The 15,485-nt window shown below is 39.9% G+C and overlaps 1 protein-coding gene across 1 annotated transcript in view; it reads left to right on the plus strand.

Moving 5' to 3' along the window:
• SEMA3A (semaphorin 3A) overlaps window positions 1-15,485 on the plus strand; it is a 336,455-nt gene that overhangs the window by 254,653 nt on the left and 66,317 nt on the right. The window contains exons 7-9 of the mRNA XM_082256599.1: window positions 1,417-1,559; window positions 11,437-11,551; window positions 14,623-14,692. Of these exons, the coding sequence (XP_082112725.1) occupies window positions 1,417-1,559; window positions 11,437-11,551; window positions 14,623-14,692 (328 nt within the window). The remainder of the gene's footprint in view (window positions 1-1,416; window positions 1,560-11,436; window positions 11,552-14,622; window positions 14,693-15,485) is intronic.

The raw sequence follows: 15,485 nt of genomic DNA on the forward strand, positions 1-15,485 counted from the left end.
ACTAAAGAAAATACATTTAAATGTATAAGCCAGTCTGCTGCTTATTCAGCAGGAGTTGACTGACAACTCATGGGGCCCCCAGGCAAAAGGAGATCATGGGGCCTCGTTCTGTCCACGCCCACACTCAAACCACACCCCACTAAGTCCCACCTACATATTGCATTGCCCACATTACATGTCATGGCAGCCATACACCATATATTGCAGTTCAGCTGCACACAATGGCCCATCAGCAAACTGAGCAAACTGTGGAAGCTGTTGGAATCTTATGTTAAAATTTTTTACAATGCCAGAGAGATGGGGATATATGAAAGAGGGTAAGAGTAGGGGTGTGTGAGAGGGAGGGGGGCGAGGGTGAGAGAAAGAGAAGGGGGAGAGAGAGTGAAAGCAGGGGTAGGGGGGGTGAAACAAAAAAATGGGGGGTGAGAGAGAGAGAGAGAGAGAGTGTGGGAGAGAGAGAGAGGGATGAGCAAGAGAGAGAGGGTGATAGAGAGAAGGGGGAGAGAGAGAGAGGGTGAGACCCCCACCTTCCCCGGTTCCTTAGACCTCGGCTGCTTCCTGCAGATCCTGTCTGGGCACACAGACAGCTCTGACATTCTGTATGGGGGAAAAGTCAACACAGCTGGAGGCTTCAAGTGGAGAAATGGAAGGTGGGGACATGACTGGGTTTCCTGAAAACTATTACCAGCATGTGTGTGTGTTTGCCTGGACTGAGCCATGTACAGTGCTGAGTATCATAAGAATGGGGGAATACTCACATCCTCAGCTCCTCCTCTCCAGTCTCTTGCTTTATCCTTGGTCAATTTCTTCCACGTCTGCCTAGATTATCATCAATAATGCTAATGCACATGCCTATGAGAGGTACCAGGAGCCTCTCATGGGGTGGGCCCCCTACTAGTTAATCTGCCCTGTTCAGCAAACATTTGAGAGTTAGCGGTTTAGTAACCCTTTTAACGTAGTGTTATCCAAGAATTATACAAGGAAATTTTAGCATACCAAACCTACACACCTGTTAGGTTGAGGGATGCAAACTTATTTATTAAATTTCCATATAAATATGAAAATTACAATGTCCAAAGAAAAGGAAAAATACATATATTCCTAAATTCCACCCATAACAGTTTGTGAGATAAACAAGAAATACAAGCTAGAGAGCCAGCATAAACAAAAAAGGGGAAAGAGTGGAAATAAAGGTAAGGTCCAACATCAATAGATATACAGACTAAAACATGTTTGAAATCTGGACTAAGGTCATTTAAGGTAAGGATTTATGTTGTCTTTTATCTTGTTTTCCTTTTTAATGTATCCCATACCACGTTATTCAGAAAAGTGGAGTTATATGGTTGCTCATGGTATATTTCCTGTCAGTGTATATTGATCACTGGAAAAATAAAAATGTGCCCTTATTCTTTCCAGATCCCAGGTTTGTTGGTGCATATTTAGTACCAGAAAATGACAACCCAGAAGATGATAAAGTCTACTTTTTCTTTCGTGAAAATGCAATAGATGGTGAACATACAGGAAAAGCCACACATGCACGAATAGGACAGCTTTGCAAGGTAAATAAAAAATATAAACAAATCTGTGAATAATGAACAAGAATAACCAGTAGTCTGTCAAAAGTCATAAATGGTCCATTATACCACCTTGGTAATTTACCTGATGTATAAGTCAATAAAAAAACAAAAATCAATGAATGAAGAAATGTAAATGATAACATTGGAATCGGTGCATAGGAATCTCCCAGAATGGCATTCTTTTTGTACTATTAGAACTTACCAAACCCATTGTAAAGTCTAAAAATTGCAAACTTAATCCAAATCTGACTGAAGTTTATGGAGGGCAAATGTTGAAAATCAATTCTGACTATTTTAAGGATAATAGGCAAGGGATTGGAAAAAAAAGGGCATGGGGAGCTGGGCACCATCATACAATATGTACCAACGTAAATTAAAAAAAAAATTCAGGGGGAAGAAGGTTCTCCTTGTTATGTAATTCAAGGGCTACAGGGAAAATTATCAATCCTTTCAACTGCCTGCTTGGAAAATGCCTTTAAGCTGTGCATGGTGTTACAGAACCATATGACTCTTACAGACAGCATCAGCGACACTATATTATACCAATAAATATTTTGCATGTATAACACATTTACTGATAAACTTGTCGCTTGGCTTAAACACAGCATTGGTAACACCCAAATCTAAATTATTACAACTTGAAAAAATTGTATGATACACTAGGGACGCAGATAGAATGCACACAGAGGCAAATCACACAGAGCCCAGTGTAGAGCATTTTTTTAAGGAACTGGAGTGTATGGGAGGGATGGCGTTAGGACACAGCACAGAGAGACAGTCCACAGAGTGCACAGCAGTGTGCACAGCATGGATAAACCGTTCATTTGGCCCAGCATGGGAAGATGATCCTCAGGGTAGTAATAGGCACAGCAAGGGGAGGTGATTCTCAGGGAAGTAGAATGGCCATGGAGAAGAAATTTGGCACATCAAAAGGGAAAACAGTTCACAGGGCAACAATAAGGTACATCAAGTTGAAGTGATCCTCAAAGCGGTAATATTAACAGCAAGGGTATCCTTGGGGCAGTAGAAGGGTTACGTGGGTTAAGTGTCCATGGAGTTTTAAGTGGGTTAAGTGTCCATAGAGAGGAAAAATGGCACAGCAAAAGGGAAACAGTCGACAGGGCAAAAATAAGGCATGGCAAGTGGGAAGGATCAGGAGGGTTCAGTAACTGAAACTGAGGATGCTAGACAGCCCAACGCTACTGATGAGGCAGTCTGGGTGATGGATAGTTGGTTCAGAAGGGTCCGTAGAGGCAAATCCCTGGGCAGGAATCCGCTGGTTCCAGAGTAAGAGGGAGAGGAGTGCTGGGCACCCTGACCATGGATCAGTAGCAGAGGGCACAGGCGCTTGGTGACTGGGTAATGGGAATCAAAGGCAGCTCCTGGAGGCCAAACCTCAGTTTGGGGTCATCACTGGCATATGTAGCATACAGGAGGACTGGCAAAAGAATTACCAATGGGTTCCCCAGCCCAGGTAAATATATAGTCCGGGAATTAGATTACCCAGGTAACAGGTCCTGCCCCCTTTCCACATAGCCCCATCAGGTGCGCTGTCAGGGACGAGCTGAGAGATTCCACATACAGGCCACAGCAGGTATCTGATAGCTTGACGCCTTGCACACAGAATGTGTGGAGTGGTAGGAATTGTGTGTGAGCTGCCACATGCTGGCAGCATCTCTGTCCACACGTACGTGGTGTGGGACAGTATGAAATGGGCAGGGGGCAGAGAAGAAAAAGCCGGCACTGTGACATATAGCTTTTTAGGCATTTTTTGGTTCAACCCTTTATCCAATAAGAGGCTTAAATTGACTGGCGTAAGTAGCAGCCATAATATATCTTAAAGCTGCAGGAAAGTGTACTTCTACAAACAATAGAGCTAAAATAGCTTCATAGTATAGCTAGTGAGCTCCTGTTATTCTAGTGATACTCTATATTTTGATTTGGCCAAGTTCTTTGCAATGAAACCCCTCCCATATAATCTAGCAGGAAATTAATAATGTTTTTTTTCCTTCTCTTCCTCAAGAGCACATAGCAGCCTTTCCTTTGTGCTTGCTATTCACATGTTTCTTTCTTTTTCTATGCTAATCTTGCCAGGAGGAGGGTTGAGGTTACCAGAGTTCCAGGTGGAGAGGATCTTGGAGCCCTACTGGCCCCTAGAGTTCTTTGCTATGGGCTAGTAAAAGGTAGAGACCTAAGAACCACGAGGACTGAATGGTTACAGTGGCTAGATTGTACACCAGGAGATCAGGAAGACTATAGCCAGGTCCAAGCAGGGGTCAAGGCAGGCCAACTACTCCATCTGACAGAGTACACACTATTCTTGATTTGCTGTTTACCTGGCTTTGCAGACAGGATTTTGACTGCTCTGATCTGTGGAGGACATTGGGGAACAAATGTAACTTGATGTCCTTCCTCACATCATCCTGATAACAGTTATTATGGTTCTGGACTCCCAGGAGGAGCAGGAAAGCCCTAGAACTATGAAGGGGTGGAAGGGATCAGGAGAGGGGCTGCACCCTGCACATCCTGCAAAAGTGATTGGGCAGCTCTATTTGCTACAGTGTCAGGGGTAGTCTGAAAAAAAAAAGACCTCTTCAAGGCCAGGATGACAGACATATGACCAAAATCCTAAAGTGGTTAGGAGATCAAAATTAGAATGTATTCTGGGTTTGCAGGCTCCGGCTGTTTGAATGGCCGAGTCCTGATGATGTCACTCCCGTGCATGAGCCCAGGAGGCACAACCGTGGCAAAGGGCTCTAGTTTGACAGCACATTCACTGTGTCCTCAATTTGGAGTGCAGTGTGCATGCGCTGGTGATGGCTGCAAAATAAGCAAATATCTCCTAAATGGTGCAAGTTTAAGAGATGTTCATTTTACATACAGGTAAGATTTATTATAAGCTTACCTGTAGGCAAAAGTGATGAAGTGTAGTTTACTACCACTTGAATCAAGAAATCAAGATTGCATTATAATATTTCACCTAAAAAAGGCAGCAAAACTGGTAGTTCATGCACACTATGGGGGTGCTTTAGAAGGCTACAGCTTCACATAAAGACAAGAGGCAGGTTTATAATTAATAAATCAAACTTAGAGTGTTTTATTTCAGAAAATAAAATCCAGAAATAAAGAATTTAATACAATTACCATTATAAAGGAAAGCACAGAATTATTAGTGGGTTCATTTACACAAAAGCAAGTTGGGGGGGGGTAAATAGGGTGAATTTTTATTCAAGGCCTCATTCACATCTGTCTGTGCCCTGATTCTTGCATCAGACCCGCACTGATGTGCACTCTGGAATGAGCATGAAAGCCCATGCACGTCTGTGTAGCCTGCGTCTATGCACTTCGCATGGGCGTAAACATAGCTCCCAACTGTCCCTGATTTCAAGGGACTGACCCTGATTTAGAACAAAGTCCCTCTGTCCCTCTTTCCTCTTCATTTCCTCATCATTTGTCCCTCACTTTGGTCTGATTTATTTATTTCTATATAAAATGCACTATTTATCATACAAAAAGTGTTCCCGAATGCTAAACCATTTATCCAGTTTCTAAATTGCTGCATTTGTAAATGTCAAAAGCCAGTATATAGGAATAATAGTGGTGAAAAAATTACTTGTGGGTTTAACTAATCTTTTTTTGTATAATTCTCCTTTAGGGGAGCTTGGCAGGGGTGTGTGTCCTATGCCTACATACTTTTGCTAATAGGGTGTCCTTCATTCCCATCTCAAAATGTTGGGAGGTTTGGCATACAGATTGGTTTTCCCATGTGAATATGGTCTTACAAAACAAAAAAGGACTTCATCTCTATGCATACATTTTAAATGTAGTAGAGTTTTAGAATGCAGTAGAGTTATTTTAATAGGATTAGGTTATTCAATAGCATTTTGCTATTTTAATGGTTGCTTTTTTTCAGCATTTTTTGTTTTAGGCCTAGTATTGCATAAGAATGTTCTGTCACATGTTTATATACAGGTTATTTCTCACATTAACATGCCATCCTTCATTTCCTGACATGTAAACAGTTTTTCTGTGATCATACTACACTTAGAGTCCTGCTGTGCTTCAAGATATACACCTGTACATAACAATATAGCTTTATAGGCTGTAAAGATGTCACCATGAATTACTGTTTTGTAATTCAATATATAGTAGCTAAAAATATGTAGTTTGTATCTGAAGAATGCCTAGTTGTCTTTTCTTTTCTTTGGAAAGAAACAGATATATATTAAATTACTGTTTTCAAATAATTACAAAATATACCATATATCACATTACTAGATTTATATTATACAATATTATTATTTTTACAATATTCAGGTAAAAAGTATTTTTATAAGCTGCCTATTACACAATTTCTTAACAAGTCACTGTGACTTCCACATTTTAATTTTCAGTTTTTAAATAAATACAGAATTAACATTAGCATATTATATGGCAGCTATTTTCATATGTTTTTTTAATATACTGGTATAAAAAGAAACCTGTCTTGTCATCTGTTATCTGTCACAGCCACGGCTCAATCCATGATTCTAGACATTGCTGACAATGTGACTGTTGTGGAGCCCAATAAGTTGCTTGAATACGCAGTGATTTAGGAAGAGAAAATAGCATTTGGCAAATACAGGAAAAATATATACCTAATGTAAGTTTAGGAGCCATGTGATTGCTATGTGTGCAATTATTGCTTTATATAATTGGAGGAATAACCTTTGGGATTGAAACTAGAAAGGCAGGCACCCTTTAATACTTTTACTTGGGGCCCCATCATGCATAGTTAAGGTGCTGTTGTAATAGGTAGATTAAACCGAATCACCAAAATAGGTAACTCCTCTGTAATGCTCCTAATACACTTCCACCATATTTTTCCTTCTCTTGTTGCATTAAATTGTAAAACAAATGAATTATCCAACAAGGACAGGTACTGAATAGGAAAAACAGGAATGTCGTTCTTGTTGTTAGAGTTGCTTAACTGCTCAGCCTTAAACTTGGTATATCAAGCTGCCCTTTGAAATCATCTAAACATACAAACCTAATGTATTGTGTCTAAGATTGTATTATGGTTGTGTTATCAGGCATGTCTGCTTTTTAGACTCTAAAATATATCACTTTAATTCTACTTTTATTTCTGCTTTTATCAAATACATAAAAAGACAGAGCAGGTTACTTTGATAAACTCGAGCTCATAAATATCATCCTTGCTCACCTTTTGTTCTCTGCTTAGGGCTTTCTCTGTACTATAAATATTTCTAGTCTTGAGTCCCAGAGCTTTTAACCTCTGTTATCTTTGAAATATTTTAACACTAGCCAAAGTCATCTTAGAACAAACTTCTCTTAAGTAAGAATTTCCAAAACTTAGAGATATGATTACATTTCTTTAATACGTACAGTGTATGCAAGACAATGAAAAAAAAAAGTATTCTTATACATGTCTTGCCATTTTGATTATGTAACATGTAACCACAGTTTCATAATATTAATATTAATATTCCTATGTAAAACCATTAAACATACAATTGGGCTGAACACCACAATTGGACTGCAAAATTGAACTACAAACCTGTTGGTTTTATCTTATCACAATGATTCTGAACTGTTTTTGGTGGCCTCATTCACACAGGTTTACTGATTTATATGGCCATGTGAAAGGCCATCTTCAGATTTTTAGTGCAGGTCCATGCAAGGAGATTGTTCACATCATTGACAGGTGTTCAGATGCATGGACCAGTACTGATTACCATGCACATCCTGCACAATCATGTGGGACTGATGCATAGTTCAAATCACAGACTGCGTTCTGATTCTTGCACCAGGCCCACACAAATGTGCAGATGGGATGCACATGAAGATCCATGCAGCTGGCTGCCTGCCATTGATTTGAACAGGCTACCTGCACATTCCTGCATATAACTCCTGTGCATCCCGGGAAGTTGGGTCGGTGAGCCCACGTGAATGAGGATTTATAGCATGTATACTTTAATTGCCAGATGAAAGAATATGGTTACTCCTAAAAGTAGTTTTTTGGTAAAAAAAATTGCAATGGGTGTATTTTGATTGGTTTGCGCAAAAGTTATCGCGTTTACCTACTACGGGAAAGATTTGTAATTTTTATTATTTATTTTTTTTACTAGTAATGGCGGCGATCTGCGATTTTTTTTGCGGCACTGCGACATTGCGGTGGACAGATTGGACCCCTAACTGACATTTTTTACACTTTTGGGGGTACCAGTGACATCACTACAGTAATCCGTGCTATAAATATGCACTGTTACTGTAATAATGACACTGGCAGGGAAGGGGTTAACTGTATTGGTGATCAAGGGGTTAAATGTATGCCTCATGCTTACTGACGTGTGTGGGGGGAGGGGATTGTGTGACACAGACACAGATCGCAGGTTCAGCTATGCTAAATCCTGTAATCTGTGACTGTCTGTCACAGAGGAGATCCGCCCGCTTTGTTTACACAAGTGGGCGGATTTCCTCACTCGATCCCCGACGATCGGGGAGGAGCGGCTGTGATCACCGCCTCTCCTCCCCTGGCCCGACTCCTGCTGTGTCTGAATACAGCGGGAGCGAGCCTCCGGCGGCGCACGCGCGCCGCTGAGAGGGGGCAGGATCCAGCGACGTAGGTCTATGTCGCTGGACGATAACGAGCCACTTTGCCGCAGTACCAGCTCAGTGAGCGGTCAGCAAGTGGTTAAACTTAGACTGCACTTTGGAAATTGTGGCTGTGCATTGTGCTGCCTTATTTAAAGGGTAACAAAACCCAAAACTGATATTTCAGTTTTTGGTAAATGGTTGAGAATTAAACCTGCTGACAGTTTGTTATATTGTTCAGTGGCTCTACACACTACCTGATGGATTTCTTTATTCATTTTATATTAAACATAAAGCCAAGTGTGTTAGAAAGGATTTGGTCATATCAGGGGCACTATAAAGGCCTATGTTATTGGGTTTTTGTTGTATCAGATGGGTTTTGCATTCCTGTACAAGTCCATGGAAATGCATACCTCCTTGAAACAGGTGGAATAGACATTAAAAGGAGGTTAACTGCAGGTAAAATTAATTTTGAATGATCTCAGAAGCTTCATATTTAAAAAAAGAAAAACATTTGAAGTAGAAGTAGTTCTCCTGTGCCTCACAGGAGTGCACTTAGTTCTGCACCAAGCTAAAGTCTGCTGCCTCAATCTGCTGGTCCAGGGTCTAGAGAGATCCAGACATTAATGTCAGGATCCACCCAGATTCCTGAGCAGCAGCTGACTCTCATCATTCCATTGAGAGCCTGAGCCAGCAACTCCCATTCCCCGCACAGCCCAGTGGTCTTTGATTGCGCAGTTCTCAATCTTTGAGGTGGCAAGGGGTTATTTTCCCATAGCAACAATGCATACACTAGCTCTTTAGAGATTTTTTCTGGTAGTGTGTGGGTAAGGTTAAGCCTTACAGGTAGCACAGTCTACTTAATTAATGCTTCTGTTTCTAATCCGGGCATAGCTGTTGTATTTGTATTTTTTTTAGTTGCTATTAGTTTGCTTTGCTGGACCCACCAGTCATTTTAACCACAAGAATGTGCAGAGCAGGTGTTTTTGACATGGCCTCTTTTTTAGTCTTTGATTGTTCCATTCCCAGTCTTTGAGGCAGTGTGGGGGGGCAGTGGACTGATGTTGCATCCACCTAGGTGCGTATGACTGTTTTTTTTTTCTGCACCTCACTTTGAATTAAAGTTTGATCATGTTCAGTCAACTGGTATTTAATAAGATTATATTTACACATTTCTTATGCTTGTCTTTGCCTTTACAGGATAAGGTGATTGTAGACATCTTAAGCCTAGTAAACACCAATATTTATTTTTTTTTCAGCATGGCTGAACGAAAGAAAAAAAACTGAAGGCTCACGAGGAGCCTCGGTATGTACTAACTATCCAATGTTAGTAGAGAAATTTCCCCTGCTGTGCTATTGTGTTCTGACAGGGGGGCGACCCCCCCCCCGCCAGAACACTCCTGTCAGTGCGGATCGATAGCCGATCAGCAGACCTTTGTGGGTCATGACCCATCAACAGAAACCGAATGAACAGCTGGCCTCTGTCGGACCAGCTGCAGTACACATGGACCGAGTGTTGGACAGCTTCTATTGAACCAGCTGATGCCGTCCGACATTAGGCCCATATGTAGTAGGCTATAGTTAGGTTGTGACAAAACACTGTACATAAGGAAGAGAGCAGAACTCTCAAAAGATTGCCCTCAAAAACGAATGGTTAATGTGACTAGTAATACTAAAGATATACTGTATATACATATATATTTCTTTAAAATAAAAAAGATGTTCTATTTACCCACCCTATGCAATGATATTGCACAGAGTGGTCCTTTACCTCCTCTTCTGAAGTCCACCAGTAGCACTGTCTACTCCTCCTTACTTTGAGTGTCCCCCTCATCAAGCTGTGTGCCAGAAGGGCACCTGTGTGAAGGCACCTGTGTGTCATGCTACTGTTTCTTGCTCCCAGGAGTTTTACACTGATGCCTGTGTCTCCTGTGAGTTCAGGAAATGGAGGAGCAGTGCTGCAGCTAGGATAGTGCGGGATTGGTGAGAGGAGCCAGGTAAGTGTTTAGCAGCGGGGGGCTAGGACAGGTAATGGAGCATTATTTACCTTAATGCATAGAATGCATTAAAGTAAAAAAATGTTTTGACTTTAAAACCACTTTAAATAGCTTTTTCAGCTGCTCATTATCCAGAGGTAGCACAATAAACCCTCATCAAGATGGAAACAAAACACATTCTGCACTTCTGAGTTTCTGCCTGTTGAAGACATATACTTTTTATAGTTTGAAAAGTAACAATTATTTGGCAACAGAATGCTGTCAACTATGTTTGCACTTTTCTCATAAAAATACTTTGTATTACTTTATAATAAGGGATTGAGTGCCAGATGTTCAAAGTGTTTTGGAGAAAAATACATATATATCCTAATGCCCAATGGCATTTAAATATGTTATTCATCAAGAAGTCCTCAATAGTGAGTGCTGTGATGACAAAAAAGCATGAATCCATATGACCAACACATTTTGAAATCCTTTCCAAATGTGCAACAAAGTGATTTTTCTCTCCCCCGAGTCTAAACACACTAACAACATTGCATAGCAATGTAATTTATATCCAAAATTAAACCTTACATTGTGGAACTATGCTATGACCTGAGGAACACGTTTGATGCGTTTTCATACTGAAATGGTTACATTCTGGGTCAAATTGCAACAGACTGAAAGTTTTATTGTAGGTGATCAGTGAGAAATATTATCAGTCAGACAAGTTAAACGGCTGTAGGAAGGGTTATTTTCCCATAGCAACAATGCATAAACTAGCTATATAGAAGTGTGACGAGTGAAGGTGGGTAAGGTTAAGCCTTACAGGTACCATATTGTACATAGCCAGGGCTTCTGTTTTTCACCCATGCATAGCCGTAGTGCCTATATTTTTCTTGTTGCTACTAATCTGCTTTGCTGGACACACAAGTCATTTGAACCACATGATTGTGCAGAACACATGATCTTGATGTGGCTTGTTCTTTAGGCTCCTTGCTTTCTTCCAGATGGGCAGAGTGTGATCCTGCACAGCAATGGGCCATGTGACAAGAGGTTGCTGTCTTCTTCAGACATATTTTTTTCACTAGAGGTCTAGAATTGCTAGAACATTCTAATTGCTATGGTCAACACAGTCTATTTTGACACTTTGATAAATAATATTTGATGACTATAAGGTTTATCTGCATGAAAGCTTATTAGGAGAATGCATTGTTTTAATAGTGTATAAAATATATCACAGCTATCCCTAGACTTGAACAGGTCTAATCTTGTCTAATTGTTGGCAGAATGACTTTGGCGGGCACAGAAGTCTGGTTAACAAATGGACCACATTTCTAAAGGCGAGATTAATTTGCTCTGTTCCCGGTCCTAATGGAATTGATACACATTTTGATGAATTGCGTAAGTATATCAACTTGTACATAGATTTGATGTGTTTTGTACATGGATGAATTGATGAGCCAGTATTTAAAGTATTCCATTCTAAGTAAGTCACACTTTCACTGTATTTCAATATTTAAATGGTATACAGCATTGCCTACAGGCATTGTTACAGCAAATTCTATAATTTTAAAAATATAAGAAAACTTATCATAAGTATTCTCCTTTGTCTGTACAGAAGAGAGCTTTGAATTTATTTATTTTTTTAAACTCATTTTAAACATTTTGATTTGTAATGATTCTTTCTTTCAAATTCTAAGGCAGCAGTTTGGACACAGGAACCATAATGTGCCCACTTTTACTTTTCTAATTCTCCTGTGCTGCCCTGTTCACCAACAAAATACCTAATACTTCTTAGTAAATGACAGCAAGGGACACCACCTTTTATCTCCTGCAATTCAGCTTTTGGTGTCTAAGCAGCCAAATGCAGAGGGCCCTCATCCTGTCATAAGATGGTGGGGAGATCATGGTTAGTCTTGCAGAATGATAAACTCTAAGAAAGTTGACAGCTATATAGAGATTTTGGGGGTTTCCTAGATCAGATGTCAAAGAAGCACTAGAAAGGTAACAACAGGGCTCTTTTGAAAGCTTCCACTTAGTACGATTTTAGTAATTTGGCCAGGAATGCTATCAATTTAACTTCATAATAGAAATCTAAGTGACTGCACATTCATGCATGAAATATTTTTAATATAATGATATTTTTTAATACATTAAATATGTTTTTTTTGTAATGTTTTCCAAGATATTACATACATGTTTTCTCATCTACTGTTATAGGGAATCTATAATGGTAATTGGACAATTTAATTTCAAATTATTTCTCATTTAGAAGCTTAAAAGTTTATTTATTTTTTCCTTACTTATATACACATTTATTTAACAAATTAATTTTTAATGCAGGATTCATTCATGACTTATTGTCTGGAAAACTTGCTCATCTTTAAAAAAAGAATCACCAGTACTGTCTGCTCTCTTGTTGATTGATTATGTCTACCTAAAAATCTATACAGGTCCCTATGAGCAAGTAGAGAGATAAGGGATGTCCCAGGGCCATCTTACCGAATGGGCACGCTGGGAAGTTGCCCGGGGGTCCCACCTGCCCAGTGACCCAGTGCCAGATAAGCATTAGTCCTGATTCCCGTGTGCATCCTGCCACCAAACTTAGCATGTGGCAAGCGCATGTCGAACCTGCGCTGCTGTCAGGCCACTTGGGCCGTGGAGGGGGAGCCCACAATTGCCTATCCGCCTCCACAGGAACAGGCACACATAAAACAGTCGAGTCTGACTCCCATCCGTGTGTGTGTGTGTTCACCAGACCCAGCAGCCGAACTTGGAGGCTGTCATTAGTCTGGCATTGCAGTACCAATAAATATCGCCTTATCTATAATTTTCATTTTTATTCTCCTGGGTGATTAGGTAAGCAGGGCCCCAGGGCACTGCATTGTCCAGGGCCCTTTAATGCTCTTAAGATGGCATTGGGTTGTCCCTTCAGTGTGTGAGAAATAGAGTTGAATCACAGTAGATAAAACGACACAGGCTATTTAGTCTATTCACAGCATAGTATTATTACAGCTCAGTGAAAACCAATATCCTCAAGCATTGCCACCTGCTGCTTGCAAGGGATGAATATAAGGTATTTACATACAGTGTACAGGGATGATGTTATATAGTTACATAGTTAGTCTGGTTGAAAAAAGACACAAAGTCCATCTAGTTCAACCAATAAAAAAGAGAGAGAAAAAGAAAAATACTTGATGTACAAAATCTTGAGTGTATGAATGAGTTACATTCACAGAAGAGCACGTAACAAGATAAATGTGCACTGTTAAAGTATAAAGCAGATGAGGGTAAACCCTAGTTCACACTGGTGCGGCTTTGAATCGCGCTACTTCAGCACATTTTCAAATCCACAGATAAGTGCAATTTGCACTGCCGATTTCATTGTGGTTTGTGACTTCAATTAACCACTTCTGCCCTGGAAGGTTTTACCCCCTTAATTACCAGGCCACTTTTTGCTATACAGCACTGCATTGCTTTAACTGACAATTGCGTGAATGTGCAACCAAAATAAATTTTCCCCACAAATAGAGCTTTCTTTTAATGGTATTTGATCACCTCTGTGGTTTTTATTTTTTGCGCTATAAACAAAAATAGAATGACAATTTTGAAAAAAATATATATATTTTTACTTTCTACTATAAAACATATCCAATAAAAATTTTTTAAAAATATTATTTCTTAATTAGTTTAGGCCAATTTGTATTCTACATATTTTTGGTAAAAAAAATCCCAAAAAGCATATATTAATTGGTTTGTACAAAAGTTATAGCATTTACAAGCTATGGGATAGATGGCTGGACTTTTTTTATTGCTTTTATTAGTAATGGCGGCGATCAGCGATTTTGAGCGGGACTGCGACATTGAGGCGGATAAATCTAACACCTAAGTGACAGTTTTTGGGGACCAGTGATACCAATACAGTGATTAGTGCTAAATAATATGCACTGTTACTGTATAAATTACACTAGCAGGGAGGGGGTTAACATCAGGGGCGATCAAGGGGTTAAGTGTGCTCCTAAGGAATGTTTTTTAACTGTGGGGGAATGGACTGACTGTAGCAAGACAGATATCGGTGTTCCTGATTACTAGGAACACACAATCTCTCCCTTCCTGTCTGACAGAACAGCCACCTGCCTTGTGTGCAGGTCCGGCAGCGTGTGCGCGCCCTCTAGAGCCTTAAAGCAAAATCACATACATATATGTGATTTTGCCCTTTTGCCCTGCCGCAGTATATGTACAGTGGGTGGTCCTTAAATGGTTAACAGAGGTCTATGCAAGTCGCAATAAAATCAGCAAAAAGTAGTGCAGGAACCTTTTTCATAATCATCACGGTTCCATTGCCGGCAATGAGGTGCAACTTGTCATGTAATTTGAAACTATAAACTCACATGACAAATTGCTCCATTGTTAATGGGGGTAAATCTTTTAGGATGTTTTCATGTATAATATTCAACTTTTTTCTATTACAGAGGATGTGTATTTAATGAATTCCAAAGATCCTAAGAATCCAGTTGTGTATGCTGTTTTTACAACATCAAGGTATTTTCAACCACTTATTTCTACTTTACTTATTTGACTTTTAAATATTCAAATGGTGACTATCATGGAAGAAATAAAGTTGAGGAGGGTGTGGAAATATTGCCTACCTTACTTTCTTATTCAACCATTCTAAAGTCCTGTAACAAGCTTTTTTTCCATCTCATTATTCTCTTCTGTGCCTGGTTCTAAATAACTTTAAAGAATGCCTGTGTATTGGTGGCTGGCACCAAAAGTCGCTTCCTTCTAAGGCCTCATTCACACTTGCAAATGGGGGCATTTGTGGTTAGATGCAGGAGACCCAACTAGGTTTCCATGCATTTAGCTGTGGGGGAAGCCCTATTGAAAGCAATGGGAGACTGACAGCTCCCAGAGCTATTTGAAACATTAAATTGCTCATGGACCTCATTGATCCTGCTGGGTCTCCATCATCTAATAAAAAAAAAACATTCACAAGTATGAATGGGGCCTAAACTTGTGAGTTCCAGAAATGTAGTTATCTTTAAACATGCTAATAGCTTTCCATTTAGATTTTTGAAAGCAGCATGCTAATAGCTTTCATATTAGGATAACTGCTCTTGCATGAACTTTGAATATTGACCAGCATGATTGCTTGATATAATTCAATTGAAAAACCCCACACTGGTGATATCTTCTCAGGCACAAGGGATCATGTACTGAATCTTGTTGGCTGAATAAAGTTTTTCCTGTGAATACATCTACAGTGGGTGGATTTTCCTTTGGATTATACCAAATGCATGGAGGAGTAACAGACTCCAAGCCAGCACCTGACTTT

Source organism: Pelophylax lessonae (assembly GCF_965119305.1).
Source record: "Pelophylax lessonae genome assembly, chromosome: 4".
Classification (NCBI taxonomy): domain Eukaryota; kingdom Metazoa; phylum Chordata; class Amphibia; order Anura; family Ranidae; genus Pelophylax; species Pelophylax lessonae.